The 15,938-nt window shown below is 36.1% G+C and overlaps 5 protein-coding genes across 5 annotated transcripts; 2 read left to right on the top strand and 3 right to left on the bottom strand.

The window, feature by feature from the left end:
* Position 1: 1 nt before the first annotated feature.
* LOC105447793 (putative helicase MOV-10) lies at positions 2–3,444 on the top strand (the record flags this gene model as incomplete). The annotated part of the gene is made up of 8 exons (XM_011685999.1): positions 2–36; positions 136–292; positions 378–514; positions 678–797; positions 985–1,197; positions 1,272–1,544; positions 1,773–2,067; positions 2,787–3,444. Coding segments are annotated over 8 exons (1,386 nt in total), but the record flags the coding sequence as incomplete, so codon positions are not given.
* Positions 3,445–4,186: 742 nt separating this feature from the next.
* Positions 4,187–7,099, bottom strand: LOC105462888 (phosphatidylinositol glycan anchor biosynthesis class U protein). Its single transcript, XM_011709776.1, has 4 exons — positions 6,524–7,099; positions 5,617–5,819; positions 4,632–5,319; positions 4,187–4,536 (listed from the first exon to the last, which is right to left on the bottom strand). Exons 1-4 carry the CDS (start codon positions 6,651–6,653, stop codon positions 4,283–4,285), a joined length of 1,275 nt encoding a protein of 424 aa, XP_011708078.1. The 5' UTR covers positions 6,654–7,099; the 3' UTR covers positions 4,187–4,282.
* A 1,561-nt stretch (positions 7,100–8,660) lies between these two features.
* On the bottom strand, positions 8,661–11,464 carry LOC105462889 (WD repeat domain phosphoinositide-interacting protein 4-like). Its single transcript, XM_011709777.1, has 8 exons — positions 11,419–11,464; positions 10,898–11,216; positions 10,530–10,797; positions 10,204–10,444; positions 9,697–9,845; positions 9,501–9,602; positions 9,153–9,271; positions 8,661–9,070 (listed from the first exon to the last, which is right to left on the bottom strand). The coding sequence occupies exons 2-8, from the start codon at positions 10,941–10,943 to the stop codon at positions 8,961–8,963; spliced, it is 1,035 nt and encodes a 344-aa protein (XP_011708079.1). The 5' UTR covers positions 10,944–11,216; positions 11,419–11,464; the 3' UTR covers positions 8,661–8,960.
* Positions 11,465–11,696: 232 nt separating this feature from the next.
* On the top strand, positions 11,697–13,197 carry LOC105462892 (splicing factor 3A subunit 2). Its single transcript, XM_011709779.1, has 2 exons — positions 11,697–12,529; positions 12,705–13,197. The coding sequence occupies exons 1-2, from the start codon at positions 11,984–11,986 to the stop codon at positions 12,981–12,983; spliced, it is 825 nt and encodes a 274-aa protein (XP_011708081.1). The 5' UTR covers positions 11,697–11,983; the 3' UTR covers positions 12,984–13,197.
* LOC105462890 (60S ribosomal protein L27a) lies at positions 13,190–15,743 on the bottom strand. Its single transcript, XM_011709778.1, has 6 exons — positions 15,591–15,743; positions 15,247–15,310; positions 14,295–14,392; positions 13,952–14,101; positions 13,534–13,666; positions 13,190–13,342 (listed from the first exon to the last, which is right to left on the bottom strand). Exons 1-5 carry the CDS (start codon positions 15,591–15,593, stop codon positions 13,538–13,540), a joined length of 444 nt encoding a protein of 147 aa, XP_011708080.1. The 5' UTR covers positions 15,594–15,743; the 3' UTR covers positions 13,190–13,342; positions 13,534–13,537.
* Positions 15,744–15,938: the final 195 nt, after the last annotated feature.

The following is a 15,938-nucleotide window of genomic DNA, read 5'->3' on the forward strand; positions in this document are numbered from 1 at the left end:
TCCACAATTGAAGACAAATTGCATAGATATGGAATTGTAAGTTTTAAAATCGAATATTTTATCACTCGAAGTAATATTGTCATCATGATTCTACATATATATATATATATATGTATGTATGTTTATATTGTATAGTGATATCGAATGGGTTAATACTAATATGAACGAGAATAAACTACAAATGCAAGCGGTGAAGAAGATATTGAATAATACAGCACGTCCTGCACCTTATATAATTTTTGGTCCCCCAGGTACCGGAAAGACCGCGACATTGGTTGAGACTATATGTCAGGTAATTTTTTATGAGATCTAACATTTAGCAAAGTGAATTTATTTTTTTATTTTTCCTATTTTTTTTAACCTGTGATTCATATTAGATTGTGAGGCATTATCCGTCGAAAAATATACTGGTGTGCACAGTATCTAATGCAGCAGCTGATGAAATCGCCAAAAGATTGAGTAAACAAATTCCAACGAACTTGATATGTCGAATGTATGCCCGATTTAGAGAACGGTAAAAACTTTTATTTTTGTTCCTTCATGTTTTTTCTTTTGTTGAAATGTTTACAGATGTAATATAGTTGTAATAATCAGTTTCGCTCAGCTGCGATATAAATTTGATAAAATCTGATAAAACTCACATATAAACGTGTAAACTGAATTTTGTTGAAGAACAGGTCGACTGTAAATGGAGACATTCGGTCTTGTGCGAATTTTGAGAAAACTACACCCTCTTTGTCAGAAGATTTACTGTTGCGGAAAAAAATTATTATTACAACATTAATAACATCCATAAAGTGTGTATTTGACATATATTTTATATTTTTTGTATATGTCTGTATGATTTTAGACATGTAGTACAAAATTTTATTTTTCTGTATAATTAAGCAAAATATTTTTTATATAAATGTTGTTTAAAGATATATAAATATACAATTACATAATAATATTGTTAAGTGATATATCTCATACTGTTCATTATAGATTGTCCGATGCAATTAATTTCACGGATTATCGTTTTTCTTACATAATTATTGACGAAGCAAGTCAAGCGACTGTAGCAGAAATATTAATTCCTCTTGCGATAATAAATAAAGCAGAAGCGACTGAATCTCAAGCACAAATTGTTATCGCAGGTGATCCTTACCAATTGGGACCTGTTATTCATTGCAGAAGAATCGAACATCTTCTCGGCAAGTTATCCCAAAATGAGATTAAATATCATCTGTATGCAATTTTTTAACTGTTTAATTTATTACTTTAATAGGAAGATCCATGTTGGAAAAATTAATGAACGATTCTGATCTATATAAAAAACAAAATGGAAAATATAATCCGAACTATATAACAAAATTAGTTAAAAATTATCGAAGCCACGAAAGCCTTTTGTACGTGTCAAATGAACAATTTTATAACAATGAATTGGAGATCTGTGGAGGAGTCAATACGCAAATGGCATTGGACTGGCTGCAATTGCCCAATAAAAAGTTCCCTATGATATTTCAAGAAGTTTTAGGCACAGAAGAAAGATCTCCATCTCAAAGGTTAATATATTAATTTAAATATATAAATTTTATTGCAATTGTCTTAAAGCAGGATAAAATTTTTATATAATTAGTTTTCTACCTAAAAAAAAAGCAAATTACGTTTACTTCGTGAGCGGCTGTTTTGACAATTGTACAGCAGAAAGTTAAGAATAAAAAGTAAACAAAGCGCGCGTGAAGCGCGCGTCTAATTTATTTGAAAACTCACATAAACATAACTATTTGCAGTGTCTACAACACAGCCGAAGTATTAGCGGTGTTGGCATACGTGAATATACTGATGAACACGAAATTTAACACACGCGCCATAAGGACGGAGGATATCGGAATCATAGTGCCTTTCAAACGACAACAGTTAGATATTAAACATTACTTAGCAACTATGAATTTGAAAGGTATAACCGTGGGAACCGTCGAAACATTTCAAGGACAAGAACGAAATGTAATGATATTGTCGACGGTACGATCGAAGATCATGATGCATGATGATGTAAAACATCTTGGTTTCTTATCCAATCCAAAGGTATGATTTTTCGTTTCATTTCAGCTAAGTATTTCTCAGCTTGCGACAATTGATAAGTTTTGATAACAAAATTGTCAAGTAAAGTCAAAATTGTCTTTGGTAGTCATTTGAAGAAAATCCAAGATATTTTCTAATATGAGACTTTGGAAGACCAGTTTCTTACACAGTCTTTTTCTTCTGCCTCAACAACCAAAATTACATGATTTATCAAATGCATGATTTATCATGTGCGTGTTAACGATTGTTGTATTTTATTAAAATATGAATTCCCGCAAAACGGGGCATACATGGAGTGACAGTCGGATTTGAAGTTCGGATCCTTCAACTACAAATCAGTCGCTGTCACACGGAGCAGCATGTCACTCCAATGTAACTTATAGTAGAAACTTTTATGTTACTTATAAATAACTTGTATATTAAACTCTCCTTTCTCTTTCGAATGAAATTGGTTTATGTAAATAAATTAGCATGTGCATAACATTATTTGTAAATGATATATATGAATTCCTACTGTGAGTTACATTCACTAATTCATATTTTTATAACATATTTCTCATAACTTAATCTTCAACTCTTCAATCAATTTTTCAAAATTATACATTAACTACAAACAATCAGGATCACATTTGGAATCCACTAACTATGAATCAATTGTTCCAACCATTATCCTGAATTTTATATGTAAAAGTTATATATATATATATTTTTCTTTTTTACAGAGATTTAATGTTGCTTTGACACGTGCAAAAGCACTTATGATAATAATAGGAAATCCAAGAATACTCTGCATAAATAAACATTGGGAAGTACTTTGGGAGTACTGTAAAAAGAATGGCGGATACGTTCCCTTTGAACAGTTGCCATTGAGAGATTGAGGATTTAATAATAAGATTAGAAGTTATTTCTGAAGCTAATCTAATGATAGCGACATATCAAGTGCAAAGAACTTATCCGTTACCATGGGGAGTTTGGAAAGAAAAAAGAGAAACAAGAGCATTGTTCTATGCACTTGTATGTGAAATGGAAACTTTGATTTTGAAGAAAAAAACGACCAATTGACATAGATTTTTAGTAGGGGCATAAATTGCATTTTTCGAATGCAAAACGTATAATGTATTTATTTTATTCACGTTTTGATTTTAACTTCTTTAAGTTATCAATATTATTAAGTGTAAAAAAGCTATAAGTGTCATTCTTTTTAAATTACCAAAAAGTGAAGGCATCAGTATTAAACGTGAAACTTGACAATATTTAGTATTAAACATCATTGTTTTTCAGTAAACATGAAAATGAAGATATCAGTTCAATATTAAATAGATTCAATATTAAATATGAAATAAAAGCAATTGTCTTTATGAGAAAAATGAAAATATCGATATTTAAGAGCGAAGCAGTTAAATATTGTTTTATCCGGATGATAAAAATATTAGTGTTCAGTATTAAATGCGGGATATGTAGTTAAGCATGATTGTAAAATTATTCAAGGAAAGTATCAATATTATTAAATATTAAGTGAAAGAGAGTTGACTATACAACTTATTATCACTCCGATGATATTTGTTTTATAAATCAGTTGTATAATAAAAAAAATATTTTTTAAGATAAATATTTTCGGGGATGATATGTGATATGAGCACAATACAATTTAACAAAATAATTTTACAATTGTAGAACTGCAAGATAGCAATGCTACACGTAATATACAATCATATTACAGTATATGATGCAATTTATCTGTAATTAAAGAATTGTTATATCAATAATAATACCAATGAACTAATAATAATAATAGGTTTTACTTAAAATTTTTTATGTAGTTTTGCACTAATTAAACTAAAAGTATATTTTTTGTAAAATATTCTTGATCATTTTTTATCATGAATACGTTTAATAATAGTGGGTTTTAAATAAGATTTTTTAGATAGCTCTTCGCACAGGTTAAACTAAAAATTATTTTTTATATAAAATATTCTTGATCTTTTTTTATCATGACTACGTTTAGAATTTTAACTATAATTTATTAAATTCTTTTAGTATGTATGTTGAAGATAAGTTCATACTATGAATATTGTAAATATTTTAAACAAATGTACAGATGTATTAATAAACAGACAGAAACTTGTAAAAAACTATTTATTTTCACGTGGCAAATGACTCAAAGACATGTTACCTGTTCGACAGGGTATTGTACATTTCGCTCTAAAAAAAGCCTATTTTATTCGAGCAGCAGCTTAGCCTCATTTCCGTTAACTTTTTTATTGATACCGTGTTGAACTGCGAATTCGTGTTTCACACTGGCGAACAGAATGTCCGTAAGGAGGAAGATTTGCGCGATGGCGAACGCCAGTGTTACCCCGAAGTAGAAATTCGCGTTCGCCGATCTGGAGTAGATCCACTGATGCCACACGGTCGGGGCGAAGACCGTGCAAAACAGTACAAAACAACCTACGATGAATCCTTGTTGCATATCTAGAAAAAAAAGACCAAGGAATGTGTTGGTGTCAAGTCGCATCGCTCTGAATTGTACGTATGATGAAAACAAAAATATCGAGAGTTCGACTAACGTTGGAACAGGTGTTTCCACAGCGGCAGTAGAGATATATAGAAGCCGACGTCTCCGATGCACGGGTAGGATTTGAATATGGCAGCTATCGCTAGGTAGGAGAACGCCAGCAGCATCGGGTCGCGTCGCAATCGCAGCGCCAGGGGGACTATGTACAGTAAACTGACGTTTATCTGAAAGGACGCGATGAAGAGCCATCTGAAGTGCTCGAACATCTCCGTGAAGAAGTACCAGTACAGTCCGATATTCGGACGTAGGTCGGGAACGGTCAGGATGAAGCCGATGGTGCTCCACAGGAACGACCAGCTTCCCATGATGCAGTAAGAAACGGCGAATACGGCCGCCAGGATGCTCGTGAACACGACCAGCATCGTGACGATACTGGTCCTCCTGTTCTTCGCTGTGCTCGCGACGTAAATGGTTGCCGGCACCATGAGCGACACAGGATAGAGTCCCTGCAACGTTAGTAACGCTATCGACGTGCAACTCCAGAGCACGGAGCGTCTCGTCATCGACATCAGCGCGATCGAATAGAGCAGATTGGTGAACACCGTAGTTGTCAGACCGACGCAGTTCAATATTATATACGGATTGAACAGATACGCTGCGGAAACGTACATAGCGGACGTGCCGGGCGTGTCTTTACTAGGCTTCTTATTCTCGTCCTTGTCCTCTTTTCTTTTCGTTGCCTGTAATTTAAAACGAAAATAAATATCACGTACTTTTATCACGAAGATTTCAAGATAGGCAAGTTTAATCCTGCTATTCGGATATATTAAATCTAAAAGGTATTTATTTTCTTACTAATATTTTTTTTTTAAACTTTTCTCTAATATTTGAAGACTTTTGTCTGTGATATAAGATCTTTTTTCTGTAAAATTTTGTTATTTTTTTCAAAGTTTTTTTGATCGTATTGACTGAAACAATATGATAGTATAATAAAATTGAAACAGAGCAACAGGATTAAATTTTAATATTGTACTGACCAATTCAATCGCATAATGTTTTGCTGCAAGAGCGAGGCACAGGGCAGTCATTAGATCGACGACAACAAACAGTAGAAATAATGCCCACTGAGGTAAGTACTCCTGCATCAGGCTGAACACATACAAGCCGATCGGAGTCTCGTGAAACAGATCTCCCTCGTACGGGTCTACTCCAAACTTGTGCAGATAAACCCCTTCGGTAACTGAAAAATCAGGAATGTGTTAAACGTGACTGTGAAAGCGACTTGTTTCTAATTAATCAAAATGGTGCTTAACATTAGAAGGAATCAAAATGACTTTAATAAAAATCATTTCTGTGATAAAAGTCACGAAAAATCTCAGAGAAAGTACTGTTGTAAATTTTACTGTTATAATTTAAAAGAAAAATTCATTCGCGCAAAGTCATTTTAATTCCTTTTATGGCTCTAATGTTAAGTATCATTTTGATTAATTAGGGATATATTAATTTCGCATTTTTATCACGCAATTTATAAACGATTAAATTATTCAATTTAACTTTCCCTTCATTAATTTTTACACACAAAGATATAGATACTTAAGTAGAATAAAAAAGAATCTATTACCTATCTATTTATCTCTTAATTTAAACTTAATCATGCACATTTATCCGTTTGTTAAAGACTAAGTAAAATCCAGAAACTAACATACCATTAACGAACACATATCTTTTCTCAATCTTTTTATCCTATCTAACGCAGCCCTTAACGTCTGATTTCTTTACCTCGCTTACATTATTTAGATAAAAAGACTTAAATCGTAGAAATAAATCGTGAGCAGCTCGAGTTAATTTTAGCGTTCGAGAGTGAAAGCCGAGAACATCGTGGACCGCGACGAAGCTGTTACTCCCGTAGCTGGGAGAGCGAGAGCCAAGGTAGGTCGGACTAACCTCTCTTCCAGGAGTTCAAGGCGGTCGACACCTCAACGCGGTTGCCGATGATCTTCCGGTACTCGGAGTTCATTATCAGCAGCCTGATGGTACCGGCCAGGGCGAAATTCGACAACCACTTTCTCGACATGATCCCTTTGCCTTCCCCTTTTTTTCCACTACGACAATCGATTCATTTGTCCCGCTCGCGGACGTAACCTATCGTGACACGACCGGCGTCCGCGAGGGCATACTCTACCCTCCGACCGCGGCGAGGCGAGCTTATCGATAAACTGTGACGGTCCCTGCGCCTCCTGCGGGCCGCCTACCTTCCCCCCCAAATCGGTCGTCACTTAATCTGCGCGATACGCCAACGCATCTACTCCAATTATCGCGTCGCGATCATCCCGAAGAGATCGAGACACCGCGGGCAGTACACACACGCATGAACGCATCGGTGACACTCCCGAGAGTCCCGTGATGTCTACGTCGCGCTGCAACAATAAAACGCGCGCTCATTCATGATTATACTACTAGGAACAGAAAAACTAGATTGCCGCGATTTAAATGGAAATTTCATTCATCTTTGGACACTTTGGATACCGAGTATCAATTGTTCTATTGTCATTAATAAATGTCACAGGTGTATTCCATCGAGACCGATATGGAATCATGCGAATTTTGATTCTGATTAAATTTAATAATTAATTATGGAAACATAAGACAATTGTGCAATGCGTATAATTATTTCAGCAACTGCAGATTAAATGTTTTATTTATAGTTTTGATAAATAATTAGATGTTATCCCAAAAAATAATCTATCTGGTTATAAATAAACCTTTGCTAAATATTACTCCTAGAAAATTATTAACGAAAAACAAACATTTATAAATTAAAATTTGATTTCAGTTATTATATAGGTCTATATTTTTTATTTATTCGGAATTCGTTTTTTAATTCAACATAATTGATAGAATTTTTTTTTTAATTTCACTTGAGCGTTCTTTTTTTAAATTTATTTCTCGGTATTTTTTGATACGCACAGCAAACCAAAATTTTAGATATACTAATTTTATATATTATTATTAATCTTGTAAATTAACTATCACGCAATTTTATATTGATAATAAATAAAAAATGATACGTAAAACTGCAAAAAATGTGGAACGCTTCACGATTTTGCGTGTCATCCTTGCGCAGGGGCCATGCTAATCTTCTCTGTATCGTTCCAATTTTAGTATATGTACTGCCGAAGCAAGTACGGGAACTCATCCTTATAATTTTTCTTATATACCGAGTGATGTATTCAGGTGTACTAACGAGAAATAGAGGTTTTATATTCTCGCCATCTAACGGCGAAATTAGACACTACGCGACATAACCCCGAAAACAGCATAGGCCAGTTGGTACACCGGGACACCGATGACATAACTTTAAATATTAAAATCGAAGATTATTTAATGATTAATCAGACATAAAATAATTTTCGTGGTAAGAATCGACGCGATATTTAGCAATAGTGATGTTGTCACAATTAAAATCCTAATGTGCTCCTAGAGAACGTCGAAATAAGTCGAATTATTAAATAATTATAAAACGGAAGCTTTCGTTTTCTTTAAATTAAATCTTATTCAATATATTTATTCCTTTTTTACTGATAGATCCGTTGGGAATTATGCGATTGAAAGGATGGAGGTACGGTGTGTTCGTCGGAGGTTTCTTTGGACTCATAGGTGTATGCTGTTACGCTGCCATGATACGACCAATGTTGAATCCTGAACCGTACAGTATGTATCTTCCTTCAGAATATTAATTATTACATAACTAATAGAGCCTTCCTTCAGGCAAGAGACGCATAATGACACAGGAGTCATTCTGTCTTTCCTCCACATTCAGTGAAAGACAAAAACAGAATAACTGTGTTGAATATGTATCTCCTGTCAGAAAGCTCCTTAAATCGTAAGTTAAATTATTATCTCCATTAACAATAAAAAAACTTTTTTCAGAGAAAATTCGAGAACGAGCCTTCTCGAATAGACCTACATAATTTAATTCTGTAAAATTACTGGATACGTTACGATTGTTATATAAAGTTTCTTTTTACATTCTGAAAAATTCTGTAAAGGATAAGTGATAGATATAAAATTAAATGGATTGTTTGTTGTACAAAATAAATGTCTGTCGATATTTATTAAAACTGTATAATTAATTATGGAAAGTACATAAGCCACACAAAAAAAGAGGTCGTATTCGAGGACACTATAGGATATTGACTTTCCCATGACTTGTGCACTTTCCACGTAATCGGCGATTCGATTACCTGTACAATTTGTATCACATAAACACGAAATTTCGTTCGCAGACGGACTAGAAATTTCATCGCAAGTACATTTGCAAGCCTGGTAGCTATGCGCACACACACGCACACGTAGTAGGCACGGCGTAATAGGCCTTGTGTTAAAAATCGTCGTCGTCGCACACGTCAAGGAAGACGTCGAACGCCTGTCGATTGCAATTGCCTTCCGCGGTGAAGACGTACTTGTGAAACGTTCCGTCCATACATACAGCTGAAATTATAATAAAAATGTAAAATAATATAAAACAGACCGGAGTTTCAACATATTTTTACTCATGAAATAAATACGCTACCTATCACAGAATTGTGTGTACCAAACGCGCAAACGCAGGCGCATTCCGGGGGTACTGTGAAGGTAGCCAAGGCCCACTGACTCTCGACGTAATTGCCCAGGAAACCCATGTTTGAAAAACTAAAAAACGAGACGACATATGAATATTATATGTTGTATAATAAAAGCAACTACTTCGCACTCTTGCTTTAAAAGTGACACAAAAAAAATTAAGTTTTCCAGACATTTGATGGCTGACAAAATAATGTTTACCTAATTCATTCATAATAAAAAAATCACGTTTTTTTTAAGTTGTCACTTTTGAAGTAACAGTGCGATATTTATTTCGAAAATAGTATCCTCTACATACGTGGATCGTCGATTCAAGCTGGTGTTTTTCAGGGCAAATATGTGCACTGTCCCTTTATCGCTCGAGACGCACAAGAATTCCGAGTCTCTGCTAAACGTTATGCTAAAAAAAAAGGAAAATATCAAGAAACATTAAGAAATCGAAAAATATTAATTGTACTATGATAGTGCTATTAATTTTGTACTTATATACTGACCAGTAGAGCGTAGCAGGATCGGCACCGCGCCTCAATTCAACCAGTAAACTCCTGCGTACAGAGTCCCACACTCTGATTAGTGTCCCCTGAACAGATGCAGTCGCGATCATTGTCCCATTTCCATTAACTGCCAGACACGCCAGTGCACCCTATTGTTGTTGCAACACATAAATGGATACAATAAATGGTCAAATATAACATTGCTTGCCTTATTAACTATTATTAAAAGTAAGCAATCAGGGTGTTGAATAGCTTAGTAGTCAAGAATGTCAAAAAAATGTAGTCTTAATCCTGTGGTCTTCATCCCATATATAAATAAATTTTGAAAAAGAAAAAATACACAATAAAAAAATATTGTAACATAAATAAAAACCAAAAATAAATTTCAAATCAAATTGGAAAAATATTGTAACATAAATAGAAAAAAAAAATAAATTTCAAAGTAACTGAGCAGTAAATCTTTATGTTGAAAAAGAAAAATCCAAGTAACAAGAAAAACTAAAATACCTGATGTGCTGAAAGAGTAACGGGAGCACTGGAACTACCAGCCTCAGTGGCTCCAAGGTCCACCAATTGTACGCTGCCGAGTTTGTGGCCGGGAAAGGCCAGCAACTGTCTCTGCGCCGTCGCGAACGTCGCTATTTCCACCAAACCCGTTGGATTGTCTCTCGTTTCGAGCGTCAGCAATCTTCGAACGGGCGTGGGAAACGAAAATACGTGGATCTCTCGCTGTAGCGCCACTATCATTCTACAATGAAAGAATATTCTCTCTGTAGAACAGGATGTCTATTTACGAATTTATAATGGGAAAACAAAGGCATAAAATTCCATACTTGTCCCTTCGCAATCTGACCGCTTTGATGAGACTGGTAAAGGTGACTTCCATAACGAACTTCTTCAACAGATCGTCGTAGATCAGAACCGTGTTGTCGGCGAATTTAGCACGATTCCCACCGCCCACCACGGCGATCACGTTCGTCCTCCAGAGCATCTCGGCCATGGAGATGCTTCCCATTAATTCGTTATCGAAATGCGCCTTCTCGACCAGCGGGTCGACATTGTAGATCCTCACTCCTGACTCCATGCAGCAGGTAAAACAACCTGCAAGAGAGAAAGAGAGCGAGAGAGAGAGAGACAATGCCAATGAAAAAAAGAATGTATCTCGCGACTATCAAGCTTCTAGCTGCAAACTGAAGCTTACCTTGATCCTGATTGAATCTCAGACTGTGAATACCTCTCGCAGCCATCGTGACTCTCGCAGTCTTGGTTAACAAAGCGGTCGACGGTCGATAATAGAAGCAGTTTTCTCAACAGAATTACGGGATTCTGTTGTCACCTCAGGGAAAATGGATTTTAACGACACTCCGAATTTCAGCTCATGATACAATCAATCAATCTGCATGCCGTAAATAAATGTTCAAATTTCAATCCTATTATTTACAGTCAACAAGTGCTTCCTCACACAAGCGAGCGTGATGCATAGGAAGAGTAGACGAGGAACATCCGAAATCGGTCGCGTTCTGGAAATCATTAAAAAGAGGTATTAAGATTTTTTATTCATTTCTCGGACGAGATATTTTGTTCGCGTTGCTTGAAATTCCAAAAATTTTTGCACTTAAAACGAGATAAATGTATATTCAGCCATTAGAGAGAGAGAGAGAGAGAGAGAGAGAGAGAAAGACTAATGTAAAAGTGCAAGCAGTGCGAATGCAAATTAATCACCTGATAATTTTGACAAAGAGACTCTTTAAGTGTGTGCGTAAGTATCTTTGTTTAATACACGCAGCACGCTTTTTTATTTCTCTCTCTCTCTCTCTCTCAAATCGCCTCTTACAATTAAAGTCATCACGATGCTAGAAAACAGTCCGAGTTTTCGGACTGAAAACTGGGTAACCAATCAACTTGCTGCTTTTACACAAAGCAGCAATTTTATTGGCTACAGATCGAGTTCTTGATTCGAGAATAGGCAGTGACAAAAATCATCCGATATCTCATCTAGTAACAACGTGAAGCGTGATAAACCGGTAAGGTAAACCGAGCGGTTATCCAAGTGAGGTTATCTTGATTCAGTTTACTGGATTTTATTGACAAAAAGACTCCGCATCGGAGTTCTTGCCATCAAACGTGACGAAGTAAAGTTATCTTTACTTTCACGTAACCTTTCGGAACGGGGACATGTAAAGGAAAGAAAAAGTGAGGTTATCCGTGTATTCACGACTGTGCCGAGGTATCCGCAGAGAACGCTCTTCGTCCTTCCGCCGACGCGACACACCCTCGGCGGGCAACAATGGATTTCCAGAATCGTCCGGGCGGCAAGACCGGCGGCGGCGGCGTCGCCTCCTGGTCGGAGAGCAATCGCGATCGCCGGGAGCGGCTCCGTCAGCTCGCCCTGGAGACCATCGACCTGAACAAGGATCCGTATTTCATGAAGAATCACCTGGGCTCGTACGAGTGCAAGCTGTGTCTGACTCTGCACAACAACGAGGGCAGTTATCTGGCGCATACGCAGGGCAAGAAGCACCAGGCCAACTTGGCCAGGAGAGCGGCGAAGGAGGCCAAGGAGGCGCCGCAGACCCTCGCGCCGGAGAAGCCTCGGGTCGAGCCGAAGAAGTTCGTGAAGATCGGTCGGCCTGGTTACCGGGTCACCAAGCAGCGCGATCCCGAGTCCGGCCAGCAGAGCCTGCTGTTTCAGGTGGACTACCCGGAGGTGGCGGACAATGTGATACCGCGGCACAGGTTTATGTCCGCCTACGAGCAAAGGGTCGAGCCACCGGATCGCAAGTGGCAGTATCTGCTGTTCGCGGCTGAGCCATACGAGACTATCGCCTTCAAAGTAAGATTATTTCCGTATTTTCATACTGCCAATATTGGATAAGTCATATTAGATAGGTCGAATATGTTTGAATGATAAAAACCGAAAACTTCTATTTGTTTTAACTTAAGCTATTTAAAAGTGTGTGGTGTGAAGGATCCTTCTTTTTCCTTATTTATGATCTTATATTTCATAGGTGCCCAGCAGAGAAGTAGAAAAGGCGGAGGGCAAGTTTTGGACTCACTGGAACAAGGACACGAAGCAGTTTTTCTTGCAGTTTGCATTTAAGAACGAGAAGCCGTCCGTAGGCAAAGTGCCGCCACCACCAGTTCCCTTGATAAGACCGGGATTGGGCCCGATGGTGCCCGTTCCACCGCCCCCGCCCAGGCCGCCAATGTTCAATCCGGTACCACCGCCGCCGGCTCTCTTGGCGACTGGAATGCAAATACCTCCACCACCACCTCATATTGCATAATCTAGAGACGAGAAATAGTTTAGACCATAAACCTTTTTTTAAGATATTAGTGTTTAGTTTTTCATTATTGACACGAGATTTTATGATTTTATTCTGGGTAAAAATTCTAGAATGTATATATTTGATGTGCAGAAATGAAAATTTATATAATTTTTGTAAGAATAATTAAGATAATAATTGAGTGTGAAAATAATGAACGAGAGAAATGTGCTTTAAAAAATGTTTATTTATCGTTTCATCGAAATACATCCTTCATGAATTAATCTTGACCTTTCATTTCACACTTTACTAAACTTTACTCAGTACTTGGAGCAAAGTTAAGTACTTACAGTACATGAACATTTATGAAGAATGGTATTCTGAAAATAAACCGTGTAAATTAGCATTTTGATTATACCAACTTTAAAAGTATTTTACAAAATTGTTGATCAGAAGTCACATGCTCTACACTAACGCACAGCATACCTCCAAATGCTGTACATTTCTAGGAGGGGTGTTCATCATGAGAATAAAAAATATCATTGAATAAAAAAGGAACAAAGGAACATACTCGATTACGCGCACAAAACACACGCCCCACCAACTGCCTTGATCTTGTCCTCCGCCTGTTTACTGAAAAACTTAGCCTTGACAATAACAGGTTGCTTCGGTAGTCGACCTTTTCCCAGGAGTTTGTAATATCCCTGAAAAAAAGTCAATGCATCGATCAGTGTTTTATGTATCGAAATATAAGTACAAACTTTTAACGTTTTCGAATTGTCGCGTTTTATATTTATATGACTTATTTTGATTTTAATTTATAACAATCAGAAGGCAACAATCTACAGGAATAGTAAGTGTTGTACAGCACTTTTCAGTCCGCCCGTTGCAAATCATCATATATGAGAAATAATAGTATAAATATAATTAAAGAAAAAATATATATATATATAATTAAATAAAATTACAATTTAAAAAGTTTGACTTACCGCTTTCACGAGATCGATTACAGGCGCCTTGCCTTCAACATCTTTGTATTTCAATCTTGTCTGGTCGGAGACCAGAGTCCATAATTTATCTAGATTGATAGTGGGACACCATTTAGTGTTGCGTCGCAGGTGATAATTCCTCATACCGAGCTGTAAAATGAAAGAGATATTGGAGAATTAGGAGATACAAATTCTCAATAACACGTTTTACACGTTAGAAATTATTCAGAATATACAAAAAAATACAATCAATTTAATTCAGCTCGCCGGTGAAAGTTGAATTCTCATCATGTGAACACATAACTCTCTTTATTGTAGATACATTATACAGGTGTATTCTTACCTTTCCAAAGTAACCGGGATGGTATTTGTCGAAGTTGATTCGGTGATGGTGCATACCACCGGCATTACCGCGACCACCTGGGTGCTTCCTATGCTTGCCTGAAAGATTCAATCAAATTGAAAAAAATAAATAAGTGTAATAAATGAATATATTTTTAATGCTATTACTTTCACGGTAAAAAGAAAAATCGAGTATTTATCAAAAGTCATATCAAAATAAAAACAATAACGTAATAGACAATAATTATACAGAAACTAAGCGTATATTTTTTACTAGATCTGGGAAATTCAATTGGAACTTTGCAAAAGATATTTTATTATGTATCGAAATAAGTGCAAACTTGTGATTGAATTGTCGCGTTTTATGTTTATATGATTTAATATTTCATAACAATCAGAATGCAACAATCTACAGGAATATAAGTGTTGTACAGCACTTTTCAGTCCGCCCGTTGCAAATCATCATACGAGAAATATTTAAAGGAAAAAATATATATTATATATAATCATATGAAATTATACAATTTAACGGAAATTTAATTTCTTCTTTGAAAGACATAAATGTATCTTATATCATGTTAAAGCCATCGTACACTGATCTAAATGTTAAAGTGCAATATTTCTTATGATAAAATGCTCAATAAATACCTTACCAAATTGCTCTGTAAAGTGTATTGAGGATTTCACAATTTAATTCTATATTAAACGCATATCTCATCTAATTTGTGTACAACGACTTTAACGCTTAAATAAGTAAAGGTAAGTGCAACACTTTACCCAACCACTGAGTGCGAATTAATGCGTCCGACCGAATTCGCTATTAATTTCACGAATTTATAAACATATATTGTGCTACGTTGATTTACTAGTACCATTTATTGCATTACTAACGCTACTTTATTTACTTCACACACGTGGCTGTAGATACAACAAATTGTATCGAGCAAACTCACCCACGCGACCGTGTCCGTGACTGACGTGGCCTCGTAGTTTCCTGGTTTTCTTCCTGTGTGTAGACTGAACAAATATAATGAAGTAATACAACATATTTAGACAATACGAATATCAGTAGAATCGTCGCTCCATTAAAAAATAGCTTAACTGCGGAGGGTTCGTTTAGGTTAACATTTTCCGGTACAACGCAGACAAATCCCATTTTCTTCGCAAGTAATAAATGCAGAAAATTACACGCGGTAATCTCGATTGTACGTTTAGTAAAAATAAACGATGAACGGAAGGACGATGTCTCCGAAATTGTTAGATTACTTTAGAAATACTGTAACACGAAAACACTCACCATCCTGATGGACTCTGTGAAGCAGCGAGGAAAAGGAAGCCGCAGCACTCCTGCCAACAAAAATCCAGCCAAAACGTACGTTGCGCATGCGCGTTGATAAAGCTCCGCCAACCGCAAGTTGACAAAATTAAATATCTTGAATAGGATAGTCAATAAGATAGACTCGAAACAGACGGTTACCGTCTGTCGCAAAAGAATTTGATTAAAAAAAAAAAAAATAAAACAGTATATATTTTAAGAAAATTCATTTTCTTCGAAAACTTGCATTAATACTGCACTTTTAATTCCATTTGTATTTTATTATTTCTGTAAAAGGTAGTTAAAATGAAAATGTATATATAATTAGAC

This window comes from Wasmannia auropunctata, unplaced genomic scaffold (assembly GCF_000956235.1).
Source record: "Wasmannia auropunctata unplaced genomic scaffold, wasmannia.A_1.0 LD336092.1, whole genome shotgun sequence".
In the NCBI taxonomy this organism is placed as follows: domain Eukaryota; kingdom Metazoa; phylum Arthropoda; class Insecta; order Hymenoptera; family Formicidae; genus Wasmannia; species Wasmannia auropunctata.